We start from the raw sequence: 21,934 nt of genomic DNA, 5'->3' as shown, positions 1-21,934 counted from the left end.
TGTATCTTCTATTGTATCTCCAATTTTAGCGTCATCATGATTACAGGACATCAGACTACTTGTTCTTATCACTTAATAATGCAGAAGTCATCATATAATAAAAAAACTTAAGTGGTGCGCTATTTGAACACTTTGCCTGCCTGCAGCATTAAAGGACTCCGCGAGAGACGTCTGTCTCGCCCTAGCAGCACCTGTCCTCTCCACTTCAGTTCGCCTCAACATACACTCATCATATCCTGCGATATGATTTACTCTCAGGTGTTTGACGAGGTTAGTGGAGCTGCCATGACACCTCACTTTCTTACCACATGAATCGCAAACCATGTCTCGGCTGTTTGTGGAGATAAAATACGTCCGCAGATGACCCCAGTTATGCTCAGCCATTGTTGTGAGTGCGCACGCCAGGCTCTGCGACACATTTATACAGCCGTATTTCAAACATGACTATGAAAGGCGGAAGAGGAAGTAGTTCCTTCCAGTGTAGACGATCCAAATGGTATTTCTTTATTTTCTTTCCACTGTGTTCCTCTTAATGATGAACTACAAATTTACCCTAAATTACTAAAATATCGATATTTTAATATGAGAATCGATTCTAGAACATAAGTTACTGGTATTTGAGGAATCAATATTTCAGTATCGATCCACGCATCACTAATAATGATTTATTATGCCTCCTTTAAGTTCAATAATTACTATGGCTGTGTCCCAATTAAGAGACTGCACGTTTGAAGTACGCGCACTACGCGTACTACGTACGGTGCGTACTATAAGTACGAGAAGTGCGGAAGTGAGAGGCTTGTGAAATGGGACGGTATACGCTTCGTCGCGCTGTTCAGGTTGCCTAGCAACCATAATACTAACCGCGAGACACGTTACATACAGCTTTGTTTGACAGAAATGAAGGAGAAAAATGTTTTGTTGGTCATTCATTTTTGTCATGACATCACTTTGATTAGTTGAGTATCTGAGGCTGAGACCACAGGACTGTAAAACATGATAGTTGGGCTTCATTTCTGTGCTGAATAGTCATTTAAGATTAGTTAGTAAATAACAATTAGTTAATGTTGTTCATGAGACTAAAGCCATCTCACTGTGGTAATGTAAATATAATATGGCCAATATTATAGTATTGTCAGATTATTATATATATATATATATATATATATATATATATATATATATATATATATATATATATATATATATATACACACACACACACACATATACATATATCACTGACTTTCAGGTTGTTGTGTTTGTGGATATATGACTGACTTTACTTATTAAACATTCGCACATAAATAAGTGACGTCATATTCAGTACTTTTGACAGTTCACTCTTCGGCCACTCCATCTTATTAGGGAAATTCCACATACATAAATGTAAATTTCAAAACTCAACCCCATCATTTAATTTGTTTTTGATTGAAATTGAATATTACTTAAACTCTCTTAAATTAACTTCCAATAAAAAAGGTTTATCATTGATTGAAATTCATTCAGAAATGTTTAACGAATGAGCTGTCACAACTTTCAAGTACAAAGTTGTTATGAAGTCTGTCACATTCCCCCCCTTTTTTTCTTTTCTATCCTTTATTTATTTATCCTTCTTATTTCATTGTACTGTATATTGTTACTCTTATTTGCCTTGCATGTCTACTGTACAAACTGAACTGGAATGACTGACTGTTCGCTTTATGATTTCAATGAAGTTTGGAAAAAAAAAAACAACCTCTTCGGCCGCTCCCTTCTCCCGTATTTTGCGGCACACTTCTCCACACCCACCGCCGCGCTATGAATTGTGGGATATATGGGACCACGAAGCGTGCACCGGACCACGCTTGATATTTGGGGAAATCGACGGCGCATTTGGAGTATGCATTTGAAGTACACTTTGAATTGGGACAGCCGTCGTCGCGTGGCGGTGACGTAACTGCACTTAAAATGCGTACTTCAAGCGTACAGTCTCTTAATTGGGACACAGCCTATGTCCTCTGCCTCATGTAATTAGGAGCTGGTGTGTAGGAGCCATTTTTCTTGTTTCCCTGTCCTTATCACCACTAGAGGGTTGTATTTCATTTTATGTACTGGTTATGGCAGAGGTAGGTACGGGGTTATTTAAGGTCAAGGGTAATTCTGTCCAGGTGTTGCTGATGAGAAGGGGCAAACCATTTCCTACTGTGCTTAGTCTAGTTACTTGTTGTCTGTGTTTAAATGGAAATTCAAATGGATGTTGCAAAGGAAATAAAAGTCCCCTTAGGACCCTTCCTTGATTCAGTCTTTCCCTTGTCATGTAAATGGTCTCCTTGACTCTGGTCTCAAACCGGCGTTCCTCCCTGTCCAGGATGTGTACTTGTGTTCCTGGAGGACAGGCGGGTCCATGGACCAGTCCACAGCTGAACACCGTACTTGGGTTCAACTTCCAGTGAAACTGAGGCCACAGCTCAGGACAATAGAAGATTGAAAAATGCTGCCTGGTCTAATGGGTCTCAATCTCTGCAACGTTCGGCTTTCAGAATTTGTCTTAAACACCATAAAAGCATGGATCCATCCTACCTTGCATCAGGAAAACGTTGATGAACTCTGAGCAAATGAAACCACAACTTTAAAAAAATGAATTCCCAAAATTAATTGTTTCGACATCTTAAACACAAAATCATAAGTTTTAATACCTACAGCAAGTTTAAGGAAAAATACAAGATTTTAAAGAGGTTTCAAATTTTTCTCAAATGTAAAACAGCAGATGGAACTTACATGCGTCTTTTATGGGATTGTCTAAAAATATCTAAATTCTGGCTCTGCATCAACAAGGAAATGAACTTGATACTAAACTGTAAGATCTGTAAAGATCCGGGTCAATTCTTACCACAGTTGCTGCCTCTGAATAAAAATCTGGACAAAAGAGATCCACATTATTAAATAAGCTTATGTTTAATGTCAGGAGATGTGTTATTGAACTGGATTACGGAGCAGCCCCCCTACTGTAACTCAGTGTTACAAGGAAATTTTTCATAACTTTCAGGTCAGATTTTTAATAAGCTGCAGGAACCCTGTTCAGTGTGAGTGGAGAGCAGCCAAGTCTCCTCCTCTGATAAACCTCCATCTGTGCCACTGAAAACAGTTCATCTGACTGACTGTAAACATGTTTCCATTTGTCACTTCAGCCTTTACTCTGAAATACAGGAAATGAAATCACAGCTCAAACTTCTTCATCCAACTGCTGGAACAAAGCGAACCACTCGACATGAACACTGAAGCAGAACAGTTTAGAAAGCTTAAAATGAGACTAGGGAACCATTTTCATTCATAGTTGCCTCATCAGATCTTTACAGGAGATTCACTCTGAACTCTGTGGAGCCTGATCTCAAGGGTTTTGAGTCTGACCCTGAAACCAGAAGAGGATCTTTCTGTCTCTTTAGATTCACTGTGATCCAGTGATGGGAGTGATTTCAGCCCTGAGTGATCACGCTGATGTTTGCACAGAGCAGACAATGAGGTGAATGTTTTGGCACATTGGTAACAGTGAAACAGTTTATTAGTAACGTGGGATCGTTTGTGTTCGGAGTATGAACTGAGATTCCTGAAGCTCTTGTCACACTGGTCACAGCTGTAGTTTCCTTCCATGTGTGCACGTTCATGATAGTTACGATTAGCTGATTGTGAGAAGCTTTTGTCACAGTATCTGCACTTGTATGGTTTCTCTCCTGTGTGGACTTGTTTGTGTGTTTTAAGCCCACTTGCAGTAATGAAAGATGACCCACACTGATCACAGATGTGCTTTTTAACCCCACTGTGAATGAGTTCATGTTGTTTTAATCCACTTGATGTGGTGAAGCTTCTTCCACATTCTTTGCAGTATTTCAGTTTGTCTCCAGTGTGTTTACGTTGATGTGTTTTTAGGGTGTATTGGTGACTGAAATTTTTTCCACAGAGGTCACAACGAAAGTCTTTCCCACCAACACAGTGATGACAGGGTTGAGAACTGGATCCATCTGTGTCGCTCTGCTTCTAAACAAAGACACAAAGACAGTGTAAGTCAGTCCTTCACCATTTTTATCCTGAACGTCGCCTGAAATAAAGAGCGAATAAAAAACAAAATCATAACTGAAATGAAAATCTGAATAATCACTCAGAGCTGCTTTTTCAAGGCATCTTCCTTGGGGGGCTCAACCCGGGGTAGCGGTCATGTCCGGTTGGGGGCTCTGTTGGCTCTCAGGTGACTGTTTCCTCGCGGCTGCGTGCAGCGGGGCTAGGGGAGGGTCTGTGCTGACGGACGTGGGTTACTGACCTGGTGGCCTGGCTGCCCCTGGGTGGGTCCGGGATGGGCGTGAGGTTCTGGGGGCGCTCCGTCTCTGGGCTGGGGCCCGGGCCGGGCCTCGGGGGCTTGGGTCCTGGTTGGTGTTTTGCCGGGGTTGTGGGCGGGTGGGTGCATGGGGGCCCAGCCCTGGAGCAGGGTGCCGCCGGTGCGTCGAGCCACCTGGGGGGCTCTTCAACTGGTGGGGGAGATGGTCACATCTGCAGGAGCTTTCCTCTCTTCAGGGACTCTCTCTGCAGGAGGGGGAGATACAGGAGAGGTGGAGGAAGATCTCAGCCTGGGCGTTTACTGTCTTATGTAGTCTGGAAGATGAGTGGATGGTGGGGTGGGTGCAGCTTTTTCTGTGGTGGGGTTGGGTGAACTGTCCCGGGCTCTGTGGGGCCGGGAGGCGCTGCTGCACTGGGCCCCGGTCTGGATGGGCCTGGGCCCTCTTTCTCTGGCGGGTCGCGGAGTGTGGGAGTGCCTACTGGGGTCAGCGGGGGAGCTGGCCCCAGGGAGGGGTTACCTGCCCCTCCCTTCCTTCCCTCCCCATCTCCAGCTGCCTCCCTCTTCCCGCTCCACCACAACCACCCACACATGCAGGGCCTTGGAGTAGGGGTATGTCACCAGGGTGCAGAGGAGGCTAACCCCCCCTCTGTCCCCTTCCGGCTGCCTCTGCCTCAATTTTATCCCACAACTTAGACATTCACATTATTCACACTCTCATTACACATACATATAGGATCTTAGGGGTGGGCACAATCACGGAGTCCATATTACCATCAGGGTGTATACCTCACCCCTGGCGTCGTTGCCCACCTCTCAATTTTAAATACACTTAGACATTGAGGGCTATCAGGAGGGACTATGCGCTTACCTGCTGCTCTCTGGCAGGTAGCTCCATGCCCTCCTGGGTTTTAATTGCACCTTAGAACACACATGCATCAACACTACAATGAGCGGGTGGATGGAGGTTTGGAGTCTTCTCCCACCCCCATTCTCTGCGGCCTGCTGGAGCGGGAGGGCTAGGAGGAGTTGGCCGTCCGACTGCGGTCTGGAGTGTGGGGCCTCCCTGCTGCTACGGAGTCGGGGTGGTCTGCCTCTCCCCACCGCAGGGAAAAGGGTAACACCACCTGGGTCTGGGTGCAGTTCCCCCCTCCAGGGGCAAGGGTACCTAGACCCGGTTTGTAGAGTACGCTTGGGGAGTGTGATCGTGTGTACAGCGTCTCTTTATGTCTGTCTCCACGTTGGTTGAGTGTGGAGTGAGTGCATATGAGAGCATGAGGGGGGGAATGGATGTTTGTGTCTGTGTGTGCCTGTATGTCTGTGTCTATATGTCAGGTTGGGTATCAGACACCACCTCTCTGGGGACACCTCAGGCCCTCCAAGGTTTGGAGGCATATCTCCACCCACCACCACTTCCCCTGCCGGTGGCGGACTCCCTCAGGTGTCGGTGCGTTGGTGGTTCTTTGTGTCTGGGGGTGGGCGCCCAGGTACACACCGGCTCACTCCTTGGCGGCCGCTTATCGGGGCCTGGAACCTGGGGCTCGCTTGGACCACTTCGGAGGTGGGGTGCCCCCGGCCTCTCGGCCTGGGGCTCGGTCACTCAGGCACAGCTGGCTGCCGGCGGAGCTCACGGGCGCGTCACTGCAACTCCCCCTGGCTTCTGCTCCGCGGCTGCTGAGTGAACCCTCATCTGGGACTCTCCTCAGCTCTTGCTGGGACAGTGGCGCGGCTGCCCCTCTGTTGGTCTTCCATGGTTTCTTGTGTTCTGGGGGCCTCTGGATGTCTGGAGTTTTGATCTCCTCCATACCTGCTTCATACCCTGGAGGACGGGGCTGTGGGCCCCCCCCACACTCCCTAGCAGATCGTTACATGGAGAAACCTTTGGAATACAAGCACGCTGATCCACACAGGTATGCACACGGGTGTTCACTGCTCGTAGACTTAAATTACACCTTTCTTGGCTACTACTTCGAAGCACATCTGTCCTGCGTGCTGCACAACAACATTGAATATTTAGTATTTACTGCTGTTTACACTTAGCTAGATTAATGCGATGGTGTTGTGTTTAGTATGTTGCTTTGTTTTTTTTGTTTTTTTTGTTTTCTATTCTTCTCTCAACAGGTGATCCAGGAGATTTTTATTTTTTTTCTCCCCCCCTTTCTCACTGTCCCTCTCCCCTTCTGTTTTTCCTTTCCTTCCTCCCTTTCCTATCCCTCACTGATGTCTGTCCCGTCTGTAACATCTGAAAATAAAATATAATAAATAATAAAAACAAAGATCGACCAAATGGACCAATACGGCAATGCCACGAAGATCCATTTGGCAAAGTAAATCCATTGGGTATCCTTGTTGGTCTTCAGACAACAATTCTGATGGCTAAAGAACCAAATGGGACAGGCAAAAAAAAAAAAAAAAAAAAAAAAAAAAAAGAGCTGCTTTTTCATGCAGTAGAATTGACGAAACATCAGAATCAGTGAGCTGCAAGCTTTCAGCCCCGACCATGTCCGTGCTGTCAGGTGAGAAGGGCGACAACTCACTGATTCTGATCCGCGGGTCGGCGCTTTGTGTTTACGTCTTTGTGCAGAATCCGTGTACCTGCTCTCATTTACTGTTTGGTGGTTGTCAAAATTTTGTAAGGTTTCAACTGAGATTCGGGGCTTTTCGAGCAAAATAAAATTATATTAAAAAAATCGATTCAGGATTTTAATGAATTGATGTCACGTTATCCAAGCCAGAATTGATTTTAATCAGTAAATTGATTATCAAAACCCACCCCTAGCTGAGACAGTTTAATGAGCAGAGTTGTTCCAAACAGTCAGGCTAAAATGACAAGATAAAAATATAAATACATACCTCACAGTAACTGCACTTGGAGAGTCTCTTTCTATTGTGGATCTGTTGGTGTAGTCTCAGGTAATGTGGAGCTTTAAAAGCCTTCTCACACAGGTCACATTTATAAGGTCTCTCCTCAGTGTGGGTAAACATGTGGCGTTGTAACTGCTTGTTGGTTATAAACTGTTTGCTACACTGATCACAGCAGTACACATCATGTCCGGTGTGAATGCGTAGGTGTGTATTTCGGTTCCCTAACCGGCTGAAGGTTTTCCCACAGATGTCACAGCTGTATGCCTTAATTCCAGAGTGGGTAACTAGATGCCTCTGTAGGTGGCCACTTTGAGTATAAGCTCTTCCACACTGATCACAGCTGTACGCTTTAACTCCACTGTGGATGAGTTGGTGGTTTTTTAGGGAATCCTTCCTGGAAAAACTCTTTCCACACAAGTCACAGCTGAACGGTCTCTCTCCAGTGTGGCTGACCTGATGAAGTTTCAGGTGACATTTGGAAATAAAACCCTTCCCACACTCGTCACAGGTGTATGTTTTCTCTCCCTTTCTTCTGTGAGGTTTGTCAGCCTCCTAAGAGCGCTGACTTCTCGCTCCATGTTGGTCCTGCAGTGACAGAGATACAAACAGAGGCAGTGAGTGAAATGCAGTCGTGGAACAAACTCAACCTTCAAACTCCCTCCATTAACACTAGTTTTAAACCTGAAGGTGTAGTGTGGCACCAAACACCTTAAAGGTCTCTTATCCCCACCTGCTGGTAGTTCTAACACATTACATCCAACCTGGTGTTAAAAATAATTTATGACTGTTTAAACACTCTAAAATCATTTTTTCCTTGTTTTCCTTACTTTTACTCCCCACAGAAAAAAAAGACTTTCTACTCATTATATTTTCAAAACAGACTTTTTACTTTTGGTTTCAAACATCAAACTGATTTGAGCCTGAAAAGTAACACATGAAAGACAATCCTGATCGTGTACTAATCACCAGGGTTTGAAACATAAAAAGAGATGAAAGAGGCAAAACTGTGAGTCATAGTCAGGAGTTAAAGTGAGACGTTGTTCTTCTTTCTTTTTTGCACAGCACCTGAACAAACAGGTAATTTCAAATGCAGCGTTTCTATCAACAAACATCAGCAAACACACAAACTGTTTGTGTGCAGTTTGTCTCACAGTGTGTTGCTGGCTAAAGGTCCAGCTGCTGTACATCACAGGGAGAGAAAAGAAAGAGAGCTAACTTCACTCAGAGATGGAGAAAGATAAGACACACAGGACAGGAGAGGAAGAAGAGAGGTTAGATTTAAAGGGAAGGACTGCTCAGTGGGATTTGATCAACTGGAGATTAAAGCTTACATGTAAGTCCTCATGTGTTGAAATCAGATATTGGGTCTGTACATGTGACATTATGTTTTTTCTTTCAGATTATGAAACATGCTGCAAAACAATCTGAGGGAGATTGACTGTGCCGCCTCAGATGCAGCCTTTTCCATGCAGTAGAATTGCTAACATGCTAACACAGTTTAATTTGCAGAGTTGTTCCAAACAGTCAGGCTAAAATGACAAGATAAAAATAAAAATACATACCTCACAGTAACTGCGCTTCGAGAGTCTCTTTCTGGTGTGGATCTGTTGGTGTCGTCTCAGGTAATGTGGAGATTTAAAAGTCTTCTCACACAGGTCACATTTATAAGGTCTCTCCTCCGAGTGGGTCAACATGTGGCGTTGTAACTGCGTGTTGGTTATAAACTGTTTGCCACACTGATCACAGCAGTACACAAAATGTCTGGTGTGAATGCGTAGGTGTGTATTTAGAGTTTCTTTCAGGCTGAAAGTTTTTCCACAAATGTCACAGCTGTATGCCTTAATTCCAGAGTGGGTAACTAGATGCCTCTGTAAGCTGCTACTGTCAGTAAAAGCTCTGCCACACTGATCACAGCTGTACGCTTTAACTCCACTGTGGATGAGTTGGTGTGCTTTTAGGCCACTCTTCCAGGAAAAAGTCTTTCCACACAAGTCACAGCTGAACGGTCTCTCTCCAGTGTGGATGACCTGATGACGTTTTAGTAAACACTTCTCAGTAAAATCCTTCCCACACTCGTCACAGGTGTGTTTTTTCTCTCCCTTTCTTCTGTGAGGTTTGTCGGCCTCCTGAGAGCGCTGACTTCTCGCTCCATGTTGGTCCTGCAGTGACAGAGATACAAACAGAGGCAGTGAGTGAAATGCAGTCGTGGAACAAACTCAACCTTCAAACTCCCTCCATTAACACTAGTTTTAAACCTGAAGGTGGAGTGTGGCACCAAACACCTTAAAGGTCTCTTATCCCCACCTGCTGGTAGTAGAAACACATTACATCCAACCTGGTGTTAAAATAATTAATCACTGTTTAAACACTCTAGAATATTTTTTCTTTACTTTTACTCCCCACAGAAAAAAAGACTTTCTACTCATTATATTTTCAAAACAGACTTTTTACTTTTGGTTTGAGAAATTTGAGGGGAGTTATTTCATCACTAAGGGCATCAAACATCAAACTGATTTGAGCCTGAAAAGTAACACATGAAAGACAATCCTGATCGTGTACTAATCACCAGGGTTTGAAACATAAAAAGAGATGAAAGAGGCAAAACTGTGAGTCATAGTCAGGAGTTAAAGTGAGACGTTGTTCTTCTTTCTTTTTTGCACAGCGCCTGAACAAACAGGTAATTTCAAATGCAGCGTTTCTATCAACAAACATCAGCAAACACACAAACTGTTTGTGTGCAGTTTGTCTCACAGTGTGTTGCTGGCTAAAGGTCCAGCTGCTGTACATCACAGGGAGAGAAAAGAAAGAGAGCTAACTTCACTCAGAGATGGAGAAAGATAAGACACACAGGACAGGAGAGGAAGAAGAGAGGTTAGATTTAAAGGGAAGGACTGCTCAGTGGGATTTGATCAACTGCAGATTAAAGCTTACATGTAAGTCCTCATGTGTTGACATCAGATATTGGGTCTGTACATGTGACATTATGTTTTTTCATAAACTGAAAGATGCTGCAAAACAATCTGAGACAAACTAACTGTGTGATTGTATATATACTAAAATACAACACAGTCATATAACAGGTTGGGAGGATGAGAGTTTTAGACGTGACTGATTATTTGGTGAAACTGTGATATTTTCCTCACCTCCTGTGTTGAGCTCATTGTTTCCTCTGTAGTGACTCAGCTGAGTCCAGATGGCTGAAAATGTTCCTCTGCTGCTCCGTCAGACTCTTCTCCTCCTGCTGATCAGCTGGGACACAAAACAGATCTTTGTTAGGCTCCACACTGCACTGAAGAGTCAAAGTGTCTCATATGTTCATCTGACAACACAAAGTACAAATTTCACTCTGATTGCTTGTAGAAATCTTGTGAGACGTGTTGTGCTGCAAAGTGAGGAAACTCTCTCACTCACTTATACTTCAGGAGGAACTTTGTGACATTGGCTCTAATATTCTAAGCAGCCCTTTACTATGACAGGGCCAGAAAGTCCTATTTGATGGTGAGTTACAGTTGTCTGCAACTCCTTTTATTGTATTGATGTTCGTTCCTCACTAACGGTTTCAACACTCTCTCATCCCCATCTGTTTCCTGTTTCTCGTTGTGAGGCCCCATGATCGTATATGACACATCCTCAGTAGGGCCGGGCCATATCATACTGTTCACGGTAATACCGGTGTAATTTTGGGCAACGATAGGAAAATGAAATATCGCGATAGAATATGGGTAAAATGCGCATGCGCAGTGCCTGTGATTACATACGCACATGGCGGCGACGCAGAATGAGAAGAGCGAAAGTGGATCGTTAAATGAAATGGATGAACCAGAATTGGTTTGTAAAAATGCTGCAACTTCAGTGGTGTGGAACTGGTTTAGCTTTCGTCCGTCAGATACACAACAAAGCACTATTTGTGGTAGCGCATGCTAGCGGGCCGCCGTTATTACAGTGTTGTTTGGAAAATACGGCACACTTAAAATCAATCCTTTGATTTTTCTGAAAATCGACAGTGTCCATTATAATCCTGTGTGCCTTATGTAGGAATTCTGGTTGTGTTTACTGACCTGGAAACGATTTTATGTACACGGTGCTCGAAAATCTGTCAAATGTTTCAGTACGACTTTGCTATGCTACGAAGCCACACCGCTTGATGGATTGTCGGAGCAATACGGCTGTCGTAGGCAGGAGCCTCACGGAGTGATACGTACTGTGCTTCAACATAATATTACCGTATTGTGTGTGTATAACCTCTTTTTAAGTTTTGTGGATATTATACATGGTTATGCTGAGGATATGTCGGCCAGTTTCCACTGGAAATGCCTTTTGGTTAAACTGTCAACAAGGAATTTGCACTGTTACATTTTTATATAACTTTAATGCACATAAAAAAAAAAAAAAACAGCTGCTTGTTTAAGTGAAAATACATTGATGTTTTTTTTGCACTAATAAAGTTGTGGAGTTGTAAAGCATTTTGTCTAGTGTCAATTATATTGTCAGTTATATCGTTATCGCAAATTTTCAAATGTATATCGTGATAAATATTTTTGGTCATATCGCCCTGCTCTAATCCTGAGTACATCCTGTTCTAATCTGCGCAGGCACGTATGCAGTTACAAGCAAAACACTACTTTAAATGACTTCCAGTTTAAACCTTCTATCGCCTCTTGATTAATATGGCACTTATTTAAATATTGCAACATTTATATTTCCCACAGTACTGATGGTCTTTGATTAATGAGCTTTGATCAGTGGTTTCAGTGCTTTCCTTCCTGCTTTGACTGCAGCTGTGTTTGACACAGGAAGACATTATTACATTCTTCACGATTATACTTTATTCTTTTTGGGGGAAGTGCAGCTTTAAACCTTCACATGATTCAAGTCAACCCAACAAATCAATCTGAACGATCACAAGTGGGAAAAACTTCTGTAGACAAAATAAAATAAAACCCAACATTCAATCCACAACATGATTAAAACATGATTTCACCAAATCACCAAGAGCTGCACATTAACCACCACAATATATTTTATTCTCTGTGCTTTCAAATATGAACACTGTTTACTTTCATCTCTGTTTCATTAGTTTTTGTTAACATCTTCCTGTGCATCACTTTACAACAGCCACACTCATTAAAATGAGACTTTGTAGGAGTTCACTTCCTCTCATGTGTTCATCCACAGCAGCTGACTAAAGACTAAATAATATTTTTTATGTTCTTGACAAATTTGTTAATTCAGTCGAAGCTGGTCTCTACTTTGGAATCAGGTTTCACGACCTTTTACTTTGAAATTAGGTGTCCGCATATCTCGCCGTAATACTTAGAATACAAAGGAAACACAAAACATGGTGGAGGCTGACTTGACTGTAATTCTCAAACTGGAGGCTGGGTTGACACCAGTAGCATGTTGAGCTAATGATTAGCTGGTGTTTTTCTCCAAACACTCTCTCACTCTTCTCTCAACGTGTTCACAATAAACTGTGAACAGACACCGAGGAGAGCAGCAGAAGACCTCATTCAGGAGCTAAACTCAACATGAACTGAACTCACAGTAAAGTTAGCTCGGTGCTTACCTTTAGATGAGCCCACAAACCGAGAGAAACTCCGCCATGAAGCTGCAACTCTTTCCAAACACAGGAAACAGATCAGGGAGCAGAGACCCACGTGGTTCACGCTGATCTCAGCTACGATCCAGGAGACAAGGGTGGGCAGATCGATGCAGATATCGATCCAAACGTTGGTAGTGGTTTATGATCGATACTTTAGTTTGTTTTCTCCTCTAAGTTCACTAGTTTACTCGCTTTGGATGAAAAAGTAGCTCCGTCTGTGCAAACTGCGTACGGCATGTCACCACGGAGCATGCTTCTTCTTCTTTATATTGTTGGCAAATAACAAAATGGTGCATTACCGCCACCAACTGGTATGGAGATTGAATTGAAACGTCGACTAGCAAAGCAAAGCATGTCAGGGTGGTGTAAAGCCGCAATGCCCACCCGCTCAACACAGGCAACCCAGTATATGACTGTCCCCTCCTTTCTTACTCCCACTGTTTTTGCCATCTTTTCTTGATTTCTTGCCTTATGATACTCTTTGTTTCTGTCTGACAGAAGTTAATAGCCAGGTCAACTACCCCATGTGTTGTGGCTTCCTTCGCAGCTCTCTCTGTTGTTTCATTTGCTCTGACTCCATAATGAGCTGGAATCCATAAAAAGGCAACTATAAGTCCCATTATGTGTATCTTGTAAAATGTTTGCTGAACCTCTGTTAGTACTTCTGCTCTACTTTCTGAGTGGTGTTACGCAGGGCTGTGCAGAGAGGTTTAAAGGGGCGGGTGCTCAAAGTTAAAAAGGGGCACATTGAACCAGGCTGAATAACAGCAACACACATTCATCAAGAATCTAATATGGGAAGGGCAGGGCTGTGTTGATCTGAGACTGTAGACATTAAAAAGTCCATAGGAGAGATGGTAGCTGATTAAACAAGTGTCATGAGATAATAACAAAATGCAAAGATTGGTGACAGCGCTTGGAACCATAAGGCAACAAAAAACTGTGAGAAATAATTTAGACTCTGCCTGTGACTCACTCTTTGCTTCTCTTCTTCCTTCCATCCCATCTTTTCATATATCACTCTCCACTTGCTATGTGAGAACAAAGCACAACTTTCTATTGCAATAAACTATAAGCTAATTATCCACACCTAACAACTCTTGCACTTAATCTATAATAAAATGATGACAGAAAAATGTTATAGCACTGCCTTTAGTAGCCTCACACAGCTCTACTGTTTCCTCCTCATGTCCTTACCAGCCATGTCTGGACAATGTTATATCATGAGTAATATTTTTTTTAAAAATCCATCAAAATAAAACACACACATGCACGCACACACAGTGACATTTTAGACCTTCTTCAGAATACTGTATATACTATGGGCATCATGGTGCTGATCCAGAATCCTTACATTATTATTTATTACTAGAGCTACAATAATAAAGCAATGAGGAGGGGGAAGTAATAAATATGAAATAATGTCATTATGATGATTCCATTTGTTTCACTATCCACTCTGTGCAGGGGCAAAGCTTATTACATGTTTAAACTGTAGAGATACAATAATTTTACTGCTGTAAAATCCAAATTTTGTCTTATTTAAAATATAAATCTAATATAATCTTCTTCTTAATGTATGTTCTTTAAAATACAGCGTGTTTTTTAAAATATTATAATTATAATAATTATTATGTGGACATGCATATTAGATCGTTTTTTAGTGAAATATAATCCCTCCAGAAAGGCAGGAAAAGCCCTGTAACTTACTTTAAAACTAAACATGTTTCTAAATACTTTAAAACTAAATATGTTCCCTAAAACGGTGACAGAGCTACAGACCCATGACAGCCTTACACAGGTAGCCAGCAGCTATGACCAGCACTACTTGTGCAGTTAATAAAAGGACAGGTAATGTTTGTCGCGCTGTTGCACACACAGCACGCTCGTTTGTTTCAGTTCGTCAGTTGCAACAAGACAACTTACCAACATGTACATAATAAGCTAATACTCCTGTGTGCTATACACTACAGTGTGCGCTGTACACCTACTTACTGGTTTTGTCGCATCAGTTTGTGTCTCTGAGTTAACTTGTGTTTCTCCTACAGCTCCGGACCGCTAAAAATGCGCGTGCAAACTCTGTGTCTGTGTGCGTATGCACGAGCATGTGAGTGCCTGTGTGTGCACGTACCTGTGTGTATGTGTGAGTGCAAGTGAGTGAGTGTGCGTGTAGGTGTGGGTGCGTCGTAACAGTCAAAGCACTGTGTGTGTGTCTGTATCTGTGACTTCCTGCCGGTCATATGAGTAATCTCCTCAGCCAAGCTACACCAAATTCCTTTAGACAACACACAAAACACAGTTAAGATATTACATACACTGAGACCCCCACTCTGCATCCACTGGGCCATTGGCCTCTTGTTGTCTTACATTTACAGATAAGGTGGAGAGTCTCCTGCAAACCTACTTCTAAGTTTATAACAATTATGACCGTTTATTAGATTCAGGTTAAAGCATCAGATTCCGCATCCCCCACTGTAGCTTCCTGTCTCCTTTTATGACAGGCAGACCCCCAGTTTCAATAAATTCCTTTGCCTCTACAAAATTACACACACTCTCAGGCCTATAGCTAAGCCAAACTAAAACACACAGACAAATCCTTCCCTATTTCTCTGATCTACTGGTGGACACTCTCATCTAAGCAAATTTAACACATTATATTGTAATAATTGTTTTCTTGTACTCACAGTGGCTACACTGTAAACTGTCCATCATTGATCCTTTTCAGGGACAACAAATGCTACCCCGGTTTGACTGGCTGTATTCTTTGATGCATCTGTGTATATTTGTACATAATTATAATACTGATCAATGTAAGTCTGTACTTTATGTGAGTTTGAATTAAATGCCCTATCCCTGTTATTCTTTTCATGTAATGTGAAATCTACTGTGGCATCAGTAGATTTGGCTCCAGCAGATCCCAGGAACAACATCGGAGATCTCTGCCCAAGGAGCGCAGTCCTAGGAACAGCTAGGATGTGCAGGACCCTCAAGCTCCCAGGCCTCTGGTAGAGGACCTGAGCTTGAAGGATAGACCACCCGCAGGAGCGAGAGGGGAATTTATTATCTTTTTGTTTGGTTTGGTTTTTAACATTTTTGATTATTTGATAAGCTCAAATTCTGATCCACACTCCAAGCCAGATGGTTGGTGGCAGCAAAGCACCACATCCTTGTTTGCCAAATGCCAAAAAAGATAATGATGGAGAAGAAGGGGGCGGAGCAAAGTGAGCTGCTCCAGGAGAGGAGGGCTGTGTCCAAATTCAGGGGGAATGATGCTTCAATGCACTATTTGTAGGCAATTATGTCACAGCGACGTGATGAAGGCTTTCCAAATTCATCGTCTAAATGTGGCAACAAATGCGTCCTACTTTTCCCCAGATTTGAAGGATGGGTCGGGTGTATCCTTCGTGGCCCACCATATCCCAGGATTCATTTCCAGTCATCCAGGAGAATTTTTTGTACACTTTTAAATGCAATTATATGAACATCTGGTGGTACTAATATACATTTTTGTAGTGTTTGTGTTGTTAGGGTTTGGGCATCTGCGTATGTTTATCTTTAAATTAATGTAATCTTTGTAAAAAGTGCCAGTAAACTAGCTTTCGTGTGTCTTGTGGTTTTCATGTATTGCTGCTTACATATGTCGTTGATTTTATTTCCAGATTATGACAAACAGAATTCCAATGAGTTATAGTGATATTGTTGCCAGATGCAGATGAAGTTCTTTTAGACTGTGCCATGTGTTGTGTTGTGTCATGTCAAATGTGTATTCATACCAAGTGGCAGTCCTAGCCTGTTTGGCGCGAACACTCCCTCTGCCCCCACCCCCCACCCCCCCACACACACAGACACAAAACATATTAAGGATTATACATTAACATAAAACTGTTGTCGGAACCATACTGAATTTCGCCAGAGAAACACACACACACACAGACACACATATGAAGAGAGAGAGAGAATGCATTGTATGCAAACGGCTACCAAACAGCCATCATAATTCGTCATACAATGAGAACTGGACGAATCAACGATTGACAACGACTAATTAATATTAAAATCTGTAACATAATGTATTGTTTGGAGTTTAGTCTGTTACTGTTGATATTTTTACCATTTCTTTTTGGAGCAACTGTAACCCACATATTTCCTTAGGGATTAATAAAGTATTCTGACTCTGATTGTTTCAGGATGACCTGCCATCATCCAATCACACATCTGCTTACCTGTATCTTTTGCTCGTTTCTCTTCTTCTTTTCTATTTTTTCTAAACTGAGCACCTGATGGCTTTGAACTTTTCTTGTACATCTTCCATTGGTTTTAATTTTGCACTAGTATGAACACAAATCCCCCAACCCGAGGATCACCACAACATAACCTAACAGACCTACACCTTAGTTCTCAGATTCACTTTGTGTAGGCTTTATTTCTGGGATTTCACACAACCCAGGATTCAAATCATGAATACATAATGGGCTTGGATTTGCATCATTATGAATGAAATGTGCTCTATCTGGAAGCAGCCGGCCCCCCTCCCCTGTCGACAGGTTGTGTGTGAGATCATAAAACTGTAAATTATAAATTTTAAATTGTTATTGATCCCTTTACCCCTGGTCCTAAAGTGCATATTTATTTTCTTACTCTTCTTATATTTGTTGTTTGTTTACTTGCACTGCTGTAACTGGAGCCTCGTCGTCTCGTCTCTCTATATACTGGACTGTATGTAGCGGAGCTGTCAATAAAGTTTACTTTGACTTCAGCAGCAAGCAGGCGCACCGAGGGCTCTCGCGCTCACTTTTCGCCTATAGAATTTCGAAAAAACATCGGTGCAAATTATAAGTCTGTATCATAATGTCTCGTGTTTTCGTGTTTGTTGGTTTTTTTTATTGTTTTATTTTGCCAGTTGGTTATTAAATGCCGCTCTAGCCAGCCAGAGACTCCCCCGCCGCCCCGCCCTCTCCTCCCTGTGCCGCAAGCAGCAGGCGCACCTCGCAAACGGAGGGCGCCCTTACTCCCAGCAAATGGGCGATAGAAAACCGATCGGTGCCTGTGACATTCCCCATATGCGCTGTCTGATGTCGGGGCAACATGAGCACGAGCAATTTATTATTTTTTTTTTTGAATCCGCCCCCACCACGATGCCGCCCTGGGCAACCGCCCGTGTCGTCCGTATAAAAAACCGCTACTGTTCATGCCTCCAGTGTAGGTTGAACCTCAGTATTTGTCCAGCTCCTCCATATTTCTGTTGACCAACACTTTGGCTTGTTCCGGTGTTCCATTGAGTTTAATGAATACTTTACAGTTGGTGGTCCATGTATTCTGAATTTTTCCCTATTTCTTCAAGTAACGTGCTTTCCTGGCAATGTCCGCATTTCTTTTTATCAGATGTTCATTCATGAAGACATCGGCTCCTTTCAGTTTCTTTCCTTGTTTTAACAGTGCTGTTTTGTGTTTTCTGTTAGCAAATCTCACAATGATGGCTGGTTTGTCACCGTCATTTTTTCGGGGTAGAGGGTGGCAAGCCTCAATGTTGTTATAATTCACTTCCACACATTTGTTTGTTTGTTTTTTGTTTTTTTTGCCTGTCCCGTTTGGCTCTTTTGCCATCAGAATTATTGTCTAAAGGCAAAGAAAGATGCCCAACGGATTTACTTTACCAAATTGACCATCCCAGCCTTGCCATAATGGTCCATTTGATTCACCTTTTATTGTTTATTTTATTTTCACTTGCTGAATATGGGACAGACTTGACTGGAGGAAAGAAGGGGAGAAAGAAAGAGGGAAAGAGAAACAGCTGAGAAGAGGGACGGGGGAGAAGGGCAAAAAACAAAAACCAACAGAATGGGCAGGAAAAAAAAAAGAAAAAGAAAATGCATATATCGATCACCTGGATCACCTGTTGAGAAAGAAAAAAGAAAACAAGCAGAAGAGAACAAGAGTAATAGAATAAACAACATCACAATGATATATGGGAATATGACAGTAAATACTAAATATTAAACATCATTGTGCAGCACATAAGATCAACAGAACACAGTGTGCTTTGAGGTAGGAGCCAAAAGGGGTGTAGTTTGTGGGTGTGATCACCCGTGTGTACACCTGTGAGCATGAGCGCGCTTGTTTTTTTAAAAGGTTCCTTCATGTAATGATCTGCTAGAGGGTGTGGGGGGGCCACAGCCCCGTCCTCCAGGGTATGAAGCAGGTATGGAGGAGATCAAAACTCCAGACATCCAGAGGCCCCCAGAACACAAGAGACCAAGGAAGACCAACAGAGGGGCAGCCGCGCCACTGTCCCAGAAAGAGCTGAGGAGAGTCCCAGATGAGGGCTCACTCAGCAGCCGCGGAGCAGAAGCCAGGGGGAGTTGCAGTGACGCGCCCGTGAGTTCCGCCGGCAGCCAGCTGTGCCTGAGTGACCAAGCCCCAGGCCGAGAGGCCGGGGGCACCCCACCTCCGAAGTGGCCCGAGCGAGCCCCAGGATCCAGGCCCCGATAAGCGGCCGCCAAGGAGTGAGCCGGCGTGTACCTGGACGCCCATCCCCATCCCCAGACACAAAGAACCACCAACGCACCGATGTCTGAGGGAGTCGCCACTGGCAGGGGAAGTGGTGGTGGGGGGAGATAGGCCTCCAAACCTTGGAGGGCCTGAGATGTCCCCAGAGAGGTGGCGTCTGATACCCAACCTGACATATAGACACAGACATACAGGCACACACAGATACAAACATCCATTCCCACCCTCATGCTCTCATATGCACTTACTCCACACTCAACCAACGTGCAGACAGACATAAAGAGACGCTGTACACACCATCACACTCCCCAAGCGTACTCTACGAACCGGGTCTAGGTACCCTTGCCCCTGGAGGGGGGAACTGCACCCAGACCCAGGTGGTGTTACCCTTTTCCCTGCGGTGGGGAGAGGCAGACCGCCCCGACTCCGCAGCAGCAGGGAGGCCCCACACTCTAGACCGCAGTCGGACGGCCAACTCCTCCTCCTAGCCCCCCCGCTCCAGCAGGTCGCAGAGAATGGGGGTGAGAGAAGACTCCAAACCTCCCTCCACCCGCTCATTGTAGTGTTGATGCATGTGTGTTCTAAGGTGCATTTAAAACCCAGGAGGGCATGGAGCTACCTGCCAGAGAGCAGTAGGTAAGCGCATAGTCCCTCCTGCTAGCCCTCAATGTCTACGTGTATTTAAAATTGAGAGGTGGGCAATGACGCCAGGGGTGAGGTGTACACCCTGATGGTAACTTGGATTCCGTGTATCGTGCACACCCCCAAGATCCTATATGTATGTGTAATGAGAGTGTGAGTGATGTGAATGTCTAAGTTGTGGGATAAAATTGAGGCAGAGGCACCCAGAAGGGGACAGAGGGGACAGAGGGGGGGGGGGGTTAGCCTCCTCTGCACCCTGGTGATATACCCCTACTCCAAGGCCCTGCATGTGTGGGTGGTTGTGGTGGAGCGGGAAGAGGGAGGCAGCTGGAGATGGGGAGGGAAGGAAGGGAGGGGCAAGTGACCCCTCCCTGGGGCCAGCTCCCCCGCTGACCCCAGTAGGCACCCCCATACTCCGCGACCCGCCAGGGAAATGGGGCCCAGGCCCATCCAGACCGGGGCCCAGTGCAGCAGCGCCTCCCGGCCCCACAGAGCCCGGGACAGTCCACCCAACCCCACCACAGAGAAAACTGCACCCACCCCACCATCCACTCATCTTCCAGACTACATAAGACAATAGACGCCCAGGCTGAGATCTTCCTCCACCTCTCCTATATCTCCCCTTCCTGCAGAGAGAGTTCCTGAAGAGAGGAAAGCTCCTGCAAGATGTGACAACCTCCCCCACCAGTTGAAGAGCCCCCCAGGTGGCTCGACGCACCGGCGGCACCCTGTGCCAGGGCTGGGCCCCCATGCACCCGCCCACCCACAACCCCGGCAACACACCAACCAGGACCCAAGCCCCCGAGGCCCGGCCAGGGCCCCAGCCCAGAGACGGAGCGCCCCCAGAACCTCACGCGCATCCCGGACCCACCCAGGGGCAGCCAGGCTACCAGGTCAGTAACCCACGTCCGTCAGCACAGATCCTCCCCTAGCCCCGCTGCATACAGCCACGAGGAAACAGTCACCTGAGAGCCAACAGAGCCCCTAACCGGACATGACCGCTACCCCGCGTTGAGCCCCCCAAGGAAGATGCCTCCGGGGAACCCCCCGACGCCCTAGGCCTGTCCCTACCCCCACACCAATCACAACAGTGAAGGCGGGACCAAACTATGACCCCCCCACCCCCACTAGGTGATGGAGCTGATCAAAGGAGCCCAGAGCAATTGATCTGATGTGGTGGCAGAGGCTGTATCAAGACTAATGTAATCTAATAGATAATTTCTATATTGGTTAGAATTAAGATTATTTTTATTTTTCCAGTTCATGAGGACTGTTTTCTTGGCTATGCATAGGGCAGTGAAAACCATATGGGCTATATTCTTTTCTGAAGTGACATTATCTAAGCTGCCCAACAAACACACTAAGGGGGAAGTTGGAATGTTACATTTCAGACACTTTGATAAGTCTTCACATATCTCGCGCCAAAACTTCTGAACTGGTGGACAGAACCAAAGAGCGTGGATATAATTGTCCGGTGAATTGTATACACCGGTTTTAAAATGTTAATGACAGGCCACTAAAACCAGAGTTATGATTAAAAAAAAATATTAGCCAAGCTTTTTCTAAATACTTTCGTCACATGTTTTTTAAAAAAGTATTTTCTAAGGACAGCAGAAAAACAGTAAAGAAAGAAAAAGGCCACCTCTTTCCTATTGGTTGAAAAATGTACTATGTCGACCAATTTTTTATAGATTTGGGATTTGGTTGTTTAGGAAGAGGGGAACATTTTGGGAGTGACACCAGAGAGACAGAGAAATTGAGTTTGTACTACGTGGTTTGAGATGTGGGAGATTTGTGACGTTTAGTGTGGAGTGTGTAGTTGGTGTGTTGTGTTGTGTAGTTTTGGCAGATGGCAATGTAAACACAGTCTGCAGGTGGAAAAGAGAAGTGATGAAGCTCCTGTTGTCAGACCTGCAAGTTTATCCCTGTGGTGTTCTCTTCTTTGTTGTGGCGAACAGACACAGATAATTTGTGGGGCATCTTATTGTGACACCAGTGGCCCGTTCTTCGTA

The 21,934-nt window shown here is 44.3% G+C and overlaps 1 protein-coding gene and 1 pseudogene across 1 annotated transcript in view; both read right to left on the bottom strand.

Annotated features, from left to right (window-relative positions):
• The window catches only part of LOC146625876 (uncharacterized), a 31,439-nt gene extending 18,660 nt beyond the window's left edge, over nt 1–12,779 (bottom strand). The window contains exons 1-3 of the mRNA XM_085362214.1: nt 12,738–12,779; nt 10,315–10,420; nt 8,734–9,330 (exon numbers count right to left, since the gene is read on the bottom strand). Of these exons, the coding sequence (XP_085218340.1) occupies nt 8,734–9,330; nt 10,315–10,332 (615 nt within the window). The 5' untranslated portion in view covers nt 10,333–10,420; nt 12,738–12,779. The remainder of the gene's footprint in view (nt 1–8,733; nt 9,331–10,314; nt 10,421–12,737) is intronic.
• On the bottom strand, nt 3,456–8,553 carry LOC146625877 (uncharacterized; annotated as a pseudogene).
• Nucleotides 12,780–21,934: the final 9,155 nt, after the last annotated feature.

The sequence above is a fragment of the Diplotaxodon limnothrissa genome, linkage group LG9, assembly GCF_057381915.1.
Source record: "Diplotaxodon limnothrissa isolate DT_005_m linkage group LG9, D_limnothrissa_male_GT1.1, whole genome shotgun sequence".
Taxonomy (NCBI): Eukaryota; Metazoa; Chordata; class Actinopteri; order Cichliformes; family Cichlidae; genus Diplotaxodon; species Diplotaxodon limnothrissa.
The sequence above is the reverse complement of the archived record's forward strand: the minus strand, read 5'-3'. Positions and strand labels throughout refer to the sequence as shown.